Below are 12,084 nucleotides of genomic sequence, written 5' to 3'. Positions count from 1 at the left end.
CAAAGTGAGACTCTGTCTCTACACAAAATTTTTTAAAAAAGAAAAATGAGCCAGGTGTGGTGGTGTGCACCTGTAATCCCAGCTACTGGGAGGCTGAGACAGGAGGATTGCTTGAGCCCAGGAGTTGAAGGCTGCAGTGAGCCATAATCACATCACTGCACTCCAGCAGTAGTGTGATCTCAGTGATAGAACAAGACCCTGTCTCTACAACAACAAACAAACAAAAAGATACAGGTTGAAATATTTAACAGTTGAAATGATATACTTTCTTGGATTTGCTTCAAAATAATCTAGAGGGGATGAGGTGTATGGAGCATTATGGAGGGGAAAAAATCAGTCGTAAGAACTGTTGAAGATTGGTGATGAGTATATGAGAGTTCATTATATTATTCTCTTGCAACATTTGTATAAGTTGTTAATATCTTATTATGAGAAAATTAGAAAAAGTAAGAAGCTGGCCATATAAGAATGGCTCAAAAAAAAATAAAAACACTTCAGTAACATAACTAACCTATTATTTTTTCATAGTCAAGGTTACCACTCTATTTTTAGTAACTTCTTGTTTTGTATTAATTTTAGATTTGTAGAAAAATTGCAAAGATAGTACAGATAATTCCCATGTACCCCTGTATTAGTTCATTTTCATGCTGCTGATAAAGACATACCCAAGATTGGGAAGAAAAAGAGGTTTAATTGGACTTACAGTTCCACATGGCTGGGGAGGCCTCAGAATCATGGTGGCAGGCAAAAGGCACTTCTTACATGGCAGCGGCAAGCAAAAATGAGAAAGAAGCAAAAGCAGAAACCCCTGATAAGCCCATCAGATCTCGTGAGACTTACTCACTGTCAAGAGAATAGTACAGGAAAGACCGGCCCCCATGATTCAATTACCTCCCCCTGGATTCTTCCCACAATAGAATTCCTGGAATTCTATTCCCGGGAATTCCGGGAGATACAATTCAAGTTGAGATTTGGGTGGGGACAGAGCCAAACCATGTCATTCCACCTTTGGCCCCTCCGAATCTCACATCTTCACATTTCAAAACCAATCATGCCTTCCCAACAGTCCCCCAGAGTTTTAACTCATTTCAGCATTAATCCCAAAAGTCCACAGTCCAAAGTCTCCACTGAGACAAGGCAAGTCTCTTTCACCTAGTAAGCCTGTAAAATAAAAAGTGAAGTAGTTAACTTCCCATATACAATGGGGGTACAGGTATTGGGTAAATACAGCCGTTCCAAATGAAAGAAATTTGCCAAAACAAAGGGATTACAGTGCCCATGCAAGTCCGAAATCCAGTGGGGCAGTCAAATTTTAAAACTCTAAAATGATCTCCTTTGACTCTACGTCTCACATTCAGGTCACACTGATGTAAGAGGTGGGTGGTCTTGGGAAGCTCCGGCCCTGTGGCCGGGAGGCAGGGTACAGCCTTCTTCCTGGCTTCTTTCACAGGCTGGCGTTGAATGTCTGCGGCTTTTCCAGGTGCATGGTGCAAGCTGTCAGTGGATCTACCGTTCCGGGGTCTGGAGGACGCTGGTCCTCTTCTCACAGCTCCACTAGGCAGTGTCCCAGTAGGGACTCTGTGTGGGGGCTCCGACCCCACATTTCCCTTCCGCACTACCCTAGCGGATGTTCTCCATGAGGGCCTCGCCCCTGCAGCAAACTTTTGCCTGGGCATTCAGGCATTTCCTTACATCTTCTGAAATCTAGGCAGAGGTTCCCAAACCTCTATTCTTGACTTCTGTGCACCCACAGGCTCAACACCACTTGGAAGCTGCCAAAGCCTGGGGCTTCCACCCTCTGAAGCCACAGCCCAAGCTGTATGTTGGCCCCTTTTAGCCACTGCTGGAGCGGCTGGGACACAGGGCACCAAGTCCCTAGGCTGCACACAGTACGGGCGCCATGGACCTGGCCCGTGAAATCACTTTTTCCCCCTAGGCCTCTAGGCCTGTGATGGGAGGGACAGCCATGAAGACCACTGACATTACCTGGAGACATTTTCCCCATTGTCTTGGGGATTAACATTGGACTCCTTGTTACTTATGCAAATTTCTGCGGCCAGCTTGGATTTCTCCTCAGAAAATGAAATTTTCTTTTCTTTCACATTGTCAGGCTGCAGATTTTCGGAACTTTTATACTCTGCTTACCTTATAAAACTGAATGCCTGTCACAGCACCCAAGTCACCTCTTGAATGCTTTGCGCTTAGAAATTTCTTCCACCAGATACTCTCAATCATCTTTCTCAAGTTCAAAGTTCCACAAATCTCTAGGGCAAGTACAAAATGCTACCAGTCTCTTTGCTAAAGCATAACAAGAGTCACCTTTGCTCCAGTTCCCAGCAAGTTCCTCATCTCCATATGAGACCACCTCAGCCTGGACCTTATTGTTCATATCACCATCAGCATTTTTATCAAAGCCATTCAGCTTTGATAAACTTTCTCACATTTCCTGTCTTCTTCTGAGCCCTCCAAACTGTTCCAACCTTTGCCTGTTACTCATTTCCAAAGTCGCTTCCACATTTTCTGCTATCTTCAGCAACGCCCCACTCTACTGGTACCAATTTACTGTACTAGTCTGTTTTCACTCTGCTGATAAAGACACACCCAAGACTGGGAAGAAAAAGAGGTTTAATTGGACTTACAGTTCCACATGGCTGGGGAGGCCTCAGAATCATGGCAGGAGGTGAAAGACACTTCCTTTTTTTTTTTTTTGGGGGGGGGGGGTGGAGTCTCGTTCTGTCGCCCAGGCTGGAGTGCAGTGGCACAATCTTGGCTCACTGCAACCTCTACCTCCCAGGTTCAAAGGAATCTCCTGCCTCAGCCTCCTGAGTAGCTAGGACTACAGGCATGTGCCACCACGCCTGGCTAATTGTTTTGTATCTTTAGTAGAGACAGGGTTTCACCATGTTGGCCAGGCTTCCAGGCTTGTCTCAAACTCCTAACCTCGTGATCCACTCGCCTTGGCCTCCCAAAGTGCTGGAATTACAGGCGTGAGCCATCGTGCCTGGCCTGAAAGATACGTCTTACATGGTGGTGGCAAGAGAAAATGAGGAAGAAGCAAAAGTGGAAACCCATGATAAGTCCCTCAGAGACTTATTCACTATCATGAGAATAGTATGGGAAAGACTGGCCCCCATGATTCAATTACCTCCCCCTAGGTTCCTCCCACAACATGTGGGAATTCTGGAAGGTACAATTCAAGTTGAGACTTGGGTGGGGACACAGCCAAACCATATCAACACCTCACCCACTTTCTTTCGTTATTTAATTTCTTATATTACCATGCTGCATTTGTAAAAGCTAAGAAGCCAACATTGATACGTTACTGTTAATGAAACACCAGACTTTATTTGAATTTTACCAGTTTTTCTATTACAATCCCCTTTCTGTTCCAGAATCTAATCTGGGGTACCACATTGCATTGAATCATCATGCCACCTTAGTCTTTGGTCTGTGACAGTTCCTCAGCCTTTCCTTATTTTTTATGACCTTTACATAAGTCTTGAGTACTGGCTAGGTATCCAATCTGGATTTGTCTGTTGTTTTTCTCATGACTAGACTGGGGTTTTGGGTATTGGGAAAGAATACCACAAAGGTAAAGTACCCTTATCACATTATATCAAGGAGTGCGTGCTATCAACATGACACCACTGATAACATGAACCTTCTTGGCTTGGTTGAGGTATTACTGCATTTGCTGGTTTTCTCAACTATCATGTTGCTAGTTTTCTCTACTATAATGTTACTATTTTTCCCTTTCCCTGTTCTATTATTTGGAAGCAAGTTACTAAGTATAGCCCACCCTCATTTTGGGCAGGGAGGGTGGTTTTGCTCTACTTTCTGTAATGGAGATGTTTTCGGAGTTCCTAAAACCACCTGCAGGTTCAGTGATTCACTAGAAGAACTCACAGAAGTCAGCATATGGCCATACTTGTGGCAAGCTTTGTTATGGCAAAAGAGTACAAAGCAGTGTCAGCAAAGGGAAAAGGTGCTTGGGAAGCAGTCTGGAGGAACCCGGGTAGAAGTGTCCAAGAGTCCTCCCCCCGTGGAGTCACACAGGATGCACTGAATTCCCCTTGTGACAAGTTGCGACAACACATGTAAAGTGTAATCTTACAGGGAAGCTTGCCTGAGCCTAGGTGTCCAGGGGTTTCATTGGGGACTGGTCAAGGAGGCATCCTCTGCCTAGGATGTACATTTTCAGACTTCCAGAAGGAAAGAGATATTCAACATTAATCACATTGTTTGTGTAAACCAGGGGTGTCCAATCTTTTTGCTTCCCTGGTCTGTGCTGGAAGAAGAAGAATTGTCTTGGGCCACACGTAAAACACACTAACAGTAACAATAGCTGATGAGCTAAAAAAGAAAAAGTCACACAAAAAATCTCATAATGTTTTAAGGAAGTTTTATAATTTGTGTTGGGCTGCATTCAAAACCGTCTTGGGCCGCTTGTAGCCCATCTGCCGCGGGTTGGACAAGCTTGGTGTAAACCATTCAGGCACAGTGAACCACTTTTGTAATTTATGGAAGGGTTTTATACCAACATAGGGAACTGTTTACTAGTCAAGTTTCCAGCCCCAAGCCAGGGCCAACCGTATGAGGAGGTCTTTCTAATGATAATAGCCTCAGGCCTTCAGTGTTCTTTTCTATATAGGGAAGTATCTACATATTACTTTTACTACCCATTTTTATTTTGAGAAAAAAAAAGGAATCAGATAAAAAATATAGCACATAATAATAGAAGCTATATGATAGTAAGAATGACAAAATGAAATTTAAGATCAAATCAGGGGTGTTTAATTTCCTTCTAATAAAATATGTGGCAATCTGGGCCATTTTTCTGGTTCTTTTAGTATTTCTCTTGCCAATTTTTTAACATTGCTATAAAAATATTACTCATATTGCAACTTTTGGAGCATTTCATAATTTTAAAAATGCCTCTGGGTTATGAGGCATTTATTGCCAAATAATTAGAAGGAGTCTGCATAAATTTTCAGTAGTAAGTCATAACCTAACAACCAAAACCTGGGTGGATATCTTAGAAAGTAATTACTAAGATTTAAGACACAATATGCTGGGCATGGTGGCTCCAAACTGTAATCCCGGCGCTTTGGGAGGCCAAGGTGGGCAGATCACAAGGTCAGGAGTTTGAGACCAGCCTGGCCAATATGGTGGAACCCCATCTCTACTAAAAGAAAAAAATTACAAAAATTAGCCAGGCATAGTGGCTGTAGCCTGTAGTCCCAGCTACTTGGGAGGCTGAGGCAGGAGAATCACTTGAACTCGGGAGGTGGAGGTTGCAGTGAGCTGAGATCACACCACTGCACTCCACTCTGGGTGAGAGAGTGAGACTGCATCTCAAAAACAAAAAAAAGAAAAAGACACCATATTTATTAGTCATTTACTTTCTTTTAATAGGAAAAGCGTGGTCTTCGAGAAATGCGAGTTCTTGAAAATTTGAAGAATATGATCCATGAAACAAATGAACATACTCTTCCCAAATGTAGAGACACAATGCGAGACAACCTCAGCCAAGTTCTCCAGAGATGTGAGTTAGCGATTTTTTTTTTAATTGCTTTTCATTTCAAATGAATGCTACACCACAATGTATTTTCTTGGGTATTATGGTGAGAAGTGGAGAGGGAAAGTTCTTAACCTGGATATATGAGAGGGAAGCTCAGTTACAGAGAAAGTGGTTTTCTAGTGATTAATGTGTGTTGCCATTAATTAATCTCCAAACAGCATTAATCTCCAAAGTGAGTTGTGTGCATCTGTGGTACACGAGACAGTCTGTTTAGTATGTGAGAAAGTCAAAATATTTTTCACCTATTTTTACTAATTTTTCTTTTTTTTTTTTTTTGGAGGCACAGTCTCACTCTGCCTCCCAGGCTGGAAGGCAGTGGTGGGATCTCGGCTCACTACGACCTCCGTCTCCCAGATTCAAGTGGTTCTCGTGCCTCAGTCTCCTGAGTAGCTGGGACTACAGGTGTGTATCACCACGCCTGGCTACTTTTTGTGTTTTTAGTAGAGATGGGGTTTCACCAAGTTGGCCAGGCTGGTCTCGAACTCCTGGCCTCAAGTGATCCACCTGCCTTAACCTCCCAAAGTGCTGGAATTTTTTACAGGCATGAGCCACCATGGCCGTCCTATTTTTACAAAAAAATTTATATATATATATATATATATATATAAAATTTGAGGCTGGGCACGGTGGCTCATGCTTGTAATCCTAGCACTTTGGGAGGCCAAGGCAGGCAGACCACGAGGTCAGGNATATATATATATATATATATATATATATATATATATATAAAATTTGAGGCTGGGCACGGTGGCTCATGCTTGTAATCCTAGCACTTTGGGAGGCCAAGGCAGGCAGACCACGAGGTCAGGAGTTTGAGACCGACCTGGCCAATATGGTAAAACCCCGTCTCTACTAAAAATACAAAAATTAGCCAGGCGTGATGGCACGCGCCTATAGTCCCAGCTACTTGGGAGGTTGAGGCAGAAGAATCCCTTGAACCCAGGAGGCGGAGGTTGCAGTGAGCAGAGCGAGACGCCATCTCGGAAAAAAAAAACAAAAAAATTGATGACCAGGAACTGGGAAGATCTGAGATGAAACTTCTTTTTCACACAGGGGACTAGAGGTAGCTTTATTTAGAAAATAATGTTTTCATAAATGTTTATACTTTATCACTTTTTTTCATTAAGTAAAATATTTCAATGTGGAGAGATAGTTGATCAAAATGAATATTTTTAATATCAAACCATAACAAAATAAATAAAAGTTTTATTAGTAACTGATTTAGAAATTTGAAGTATTTAAGAAAATCCAGATTTATATTGCCAATATTCAGCTTGTCCAAGTGTTGTGCAGGAAGGAATTCAAGAGCAACAAGTGGGGATAACGCTGGTAAATAATGATGGGTTACTGAAGTATAAAATGGAAACAGATCTTTCTGAAGGGGAAGAAAAGCCAAAAAAAACCCCATGAAAAACAAAAAACCTGACCTGCAGTAGAATGGCTGGTGAAGAAAGGCAGCAGAGAGATCTTGGTTAATAACTGAATTAAATAAGTCTTTGTGTCCAGGTCCAAGTTAATGCTCTTGTGTACTCTAATGCTAAAAGGAGGTTGGAAAACATAGATCTCCCAGGTCACATTTGGTTTCTCGGAGTGGAAGAGCAGAAGTATAAAATTGGCCTTAGGCTTTTGCATTTTACAACAAACATGCCCTCATTTGTTCATAACCACATCCTTAACCCTGTCAAACATTCTAGTTAGCATGCTAAAAGGAAAACTGCAACAGTTATCAATAAGATGTTTACGTATGCCTTGCAGACATGTATACACCTTTCCTTTTCCACATTGTAAGTATATAAAACTAAATTTTGTAAAACTGAGTGAAAACTATTTTGACTTACTTCATTCTGGGGCTAGAGTTATTGAAGATGTGAGGACGAGCCTCTTAAAATTACGGTCTTCTCAGTGAAGTACAAAAGTATTACTGATAATTTACAATCCAGATTAAGTGCATTTTCTTGAAAGGCAGAATTAAAACATAAAAATGTGAAGTTAGTAATTGAGGTTCCATTGTGTGTGGAATACATTGGGTCTTGCCAGCTGTAGAAACCAGGCAATGGCTTTCCGAACAGTTTTCTGCTGGAAGCAGGAAAAGTTTCTGTAGTAAGCTCTGACAGAAGTATTTTCTTGTACCTTTTATCGCTGAGTGTCGCTGCCTTTAAAACTGATGTAGTTTTGAAAATTAGTCTGGGCCAAGCTGTCTTTCATGGCAAATTTCATGTTTAAAAGTGACATTTTAAATGATGTATTGACTTATTTATTTTCACTACCAATCGATCTGGGAGTTGTGCAAAATCATTTAAGCAAGTTTATGTATCGAATATATTGATCTCAGTATTTAATAGTACAAGACTATTGATAAGTTGGGTTTCATTTTGTGCTTTTTAATAGAACCATCACATTTATCTCTTCATATACGTGTTTGACACTATGTGTGTGGTCAGCTGTGCCTCTCAGAACACTACAAATGTGGGTCTTACACATTGTTCTGACATTGTGCACAAAACTAACAGATGAAGGGCCAAGAAGGTGGGACCAGCTAGAACTCTCTGAATGGAGACCTAGTACAGAACTCAGCTTGGAACCATTTCTGCTTTTGGCTGCATTGCCACCTACTTTGCAGAGTGTCCTGAGATTAGGTGAGCAGAGGCTTTAGAACCAAAACTCTTCTGTAGTTCCTTAAGAACCACAAAAAAGTAAATAGGAGCTCCATCAAGGTATGTAAGAGCAACCCATAAAGTAACTTGTTATGAAGATATAGCCATTACCTTTTTTTCATCCTTGAGACAAGGTGTCTGTGTTCTATTTATTAATTATTTAATAGACTTGTAAATTTCACCACGTTTGGTGTCAGGAGATCTTGTCTTAGTATCAAGGACTCAGCCTTTGATTTTTAGAGAGTAAGGAGGATGGACAGCTTCTAGGTTATTCCTCATTCAAATAAACTAACATGACCATAATAAAAGAATACCCCCTCCCTCCTTGTCTCCCTCTCTCTTTTTAAGAACAGTGACTTTATTTTTGCATTATTTAAAAGTAAAACCTAATGTATTTTAGTAATAAGCAAAAAATAAAGAAGAAAATAAATCGTAAAAAGAAAGAAACAGGCCAGGCATGGTAGCTCACACCTGTAATCCCAGCACTTTGGGAGGCCTAGGCTGGAGGATTGCTTGAAGCCAAGAGTTCAAGACCAGCCTGGGCAACAAAGCAAGACACCCTCTGTCTACCAAAAAAATTGAAAAAAATTAACTAGGTGTGGTGAGGTGCGCCTCTAGTCCCAGCTACCTGGGAGGCTGAGGTGGTAGGATTGCTTGAGCCCAGGAGTTCAAGGCTGCAACAAGTTATGATGATGCCACTGCACTCCAGCCTGAGCAACAGAGTGAGATCCTATCTCTAACCAACAGCAACAACAGCAACAACAACCTACTTAAAAAAGCTGTTGCTTTTTAACTTTGGTGAACACCATTCCAGGCATCTTTATATGTATTCAAGAACGATGTATGGAGAATGATAGCTGGATAAATGAGCAGGGGAGAGGAGAAGTTGGGGGGAAGGTATGAGAGGGAGAGAAAACATTTGATAAGAATGGGTTCATATAACTTTTAAGTTAAAGTATTAACTTTAATTTCATTTGAATTAGAACAAAAAGTAAAATGGAAGACAGTACCTTGAAACAAGTACTTCGTACCATCAAATATAGTAGTTACTAAAAGATCATTATGAGGAAAATAATTATAGAAAACAATTAAAAGTTGTAGTCATGTTGTTTCTGTTCATTTGTATTATGTTCAAATTGTTAGTAGCATTAATTAATGCCTTGCCATGAGAGATGGAGGATTTTCAACCCTCCCTTCCTGCCACTCTTCCACTACTCTCTCACTTGTGAATTTAACTTTGTCAGGGTTTATAATACTTGCTTTCTGTTCTACAGTTAAAATTCTGCCAATGTTTAATTGTAGACAATTCAATTCCTTTTTTTTTAGGCTGAATTGTAGGGGTGTGGTCACGGCTCACGCAGCCTCGACCCCCTGGACTCAGGTGATCCTCCCACCTCAGCCTTCCAAATAGCAGAGACTACAGGTATGCGCCACCATGCTGGCTAATTTTTTCGTAGAGACAGGGTTTGCCATGTTGCCCGGACTGGTCACAAACTCCTGGGCTCAAGCAATCCGCCTGCCTCTGCCTTGCAAAGTGCTGGGGATTACAGGCATGAACCACCACAACCAACCTGATTCAATTCCTTTGTTTCTGATTTTATTTATTGTATCTGTAATGATGTTGTTACAGTTCTCTGTTTCCTTGGCTTTGTAGTTTCATTTTTCATTTCATTCTGTATTTTTATCATCAGGTTTGATCACATTTATTGAGCTTATAATGCTACTTTCTATTGCAAAGGACTTATAGAGACTTTTATTAGGTTTTCTTCCAGGATGGATACTTTGTCTTATCTGTCTTTCATATGTTCTTTTCCTTTCTTTCCTCTCCCCTCCCCTGTCTGTTTTTCTACAAATTAAAGCGTATTAGAGTTCTAACAATTTTGTAATAGAGACGGGGTTTCACCATGTTGGCCAAGATGGTCTCAATCTCTTGACCTCGTGATCCACCTGCCTCGGCCTCCCAAGGTGCTGGGATTACAGGCATGAGCCACCACGAATCTCAGTTCTTGACTACAATCTGTGTTCCTGTTCTTGGTTACTACTTTTCAAAGTTTATTGTATGCAATTATAATTCTTTACTGTTTAGTAAATGGTGAAGTATTTTACCTTTTAAAAAACTTTGTTTTGAGAGTCATCTAAGGGACTGTTTGTGTGATTTTGCTTCACTCTGCCATCTTTACCTAGAAATCTTTAAGAACACACTGTAATTTAAAATACAAACTAATTTATATAGCACTTTACTAGTTAGACTTTTCGCCTGTATTTTTTCATTTTTTTCTCATAACCCAGTAAAATAAGTGTTTATCATCTTCCCCGCCTTATAGTTGAGAAAACTGAAATTTATGGTGGTTAAACACTCCAGATTCTCCAATAATAATTGGAGTAACTATTATGCAAGCCTAGCTCTTCTGCCTCCAGAGCTCAAGTTCCACTTCAGGATGTTACTTCTATATATCTTTGAAAAGGTAGTAAGAAAAGTCTGCCTTTATTCCTGGATTATCACTTTTTCTTGGATTTCCTCCTACAACGCAGGCTCCTCCTTTTCAGTCTACTTTGTTAGTTCCCACTTACCTTCATGACTTTTAACCTTGGGGCGCTTGCAGGCTTGGTTCCGTGACTTCTTTCCTGTTTAAACTCACTTGCTTGGTGAGCTCATACAGAATCACGCCTTTCAATATCATCTGTATACCAATCAATAATTAAATTCCACATTTGTGGTTTTAGCCTGGTCCCAAATCCCTGTCTTCCCTGTAAGCTCAGGACTCTTGTTGTTCACTGTGGTATCTCAGGCATCTACAACAGTGCCTGCTACTTTATAGCCACTCAGTAGTTATTTGTTCATTGAAGTGAATGAGTGAGCCTTCGGCCAAAATCTGTTCCTAATGCCAAGCTGAAATTATTTTTTTTTTAAGTTAATACTACATTTACTTAGCTTTTTGAAAATAACTTTACTTTTGTATTATTGTATAATGTACATATTTTGGGGATACTTATGGTAATTTAATGCTTTCATATAATTTGTAAAGACCAAATTAGTGTAATTCACATATTCATCACCTTAAATATTTGTCTTGTCTTTTCACTAAAAACATTCAAATTATTCTCTTCTACCTATTTTGAATTACGTAATAGATTATTGTAAGCTATAGTCAGCCTACTGATGTATCAAATACTAGGTCTTATTTCTTCCATCAGACCGTATATTTATATCTATTAATGAACCTGTCTTCATGCCCTCCTCCTCACTATACTTCCTGGCCTCTGGTAGCTACCAATCTACTCTCTATATTCGTGAAATCCATTTCTTTAGCTCTCACATATGAGTGAGAGCATGCAGTATTTGTCTTTCTGTGCTTGGCTTATTTCACTTAACATAGTAACATCTAGTTCCATCCATGTTGCTGCAGATGATGGGATTTCGTTCATTTTTATGGCTGAATAATATTCCATTGTGTATAACACATTTTCTTACCCATTCATGGAAATTTAGGTTGGTTCCATATTTTGGCTAGTGCTGCAATACACACGTGAGTGCAGATGTCTCTCTCCTTTTCTTCTAGATATATACCCAGTATTGTGGAATTGCTGGATCATATGGTAGTTCTATTTTTAGTTTTTTGAGGAACCTCCAAACTGTTCTCCATAGTGGTTGTGCTAATTTATATTCTGACCAACAGTGTACGAGAGTTCCCTTTTCTCCACATCCTTGCCAGCATCCATTATTCTTTGTCTTTTTAATAAAAGCCATTTTAACTAGAGATGCTACCTCGTGGGTCTGATTTGCATTTCTCTGACAATTAGTGATCTTGGGCATTTTTTTCATATTCCTGTTGGCCATTTTATGTCTTT

General features: G+C 40.3%; 1 protein-coding gene across 4 annotated transcripts in view; it reads left to right on the top strand.

The window, feature by feature from the left end:
- The window catches only part of BLOC1S5 (biogenesis of lysosomal organelles complex 1 subunit 5), a 60,885-nt gene that overhangs the window by 23,146 nt on the left and 25,655 nt on the right, over window positions 1-12,084 (top strand). For 3 of the 4 annotated variants that reach the window (XM_025383883.1, XM_025383882.1, XM_025383881.1), the window contains one exon: window positions 5,416-5,545. The exons of the other annotated variant lie outside the window; for it this stretch is intronic. In XM_025383883.1, coding sequence (XP_025239668.1) covers window positions 5,416-5,545 — 130 coding nt within the window. The remainder of the gene's footprint in view (window positions 1-5,415; window positions 5,546-12,084) is intronic. 4 annotated transcript variants of the gene reach the window in all.

The sequence above is a fragment of the Theropithecus gelada genome, chromosome 4 (assembly GCF_003255815.1).
Source record: "Theropithecus gelada isolate Dixy chromosome 4, Tgel_1.0, whole genome shotgun sequence".
In the NCBI taxonomy this organism is placed as follows: Eukaryota; Metazoa; Chordata; class Mammalia; order Primates; family Cercopithecidae; genus Theropithecus; species Theropithecus gelada.
Note: the sequence above shows the minus strand (reverse complement) of the source record. Positions and strands in the feature narration are given on the sequence as shown.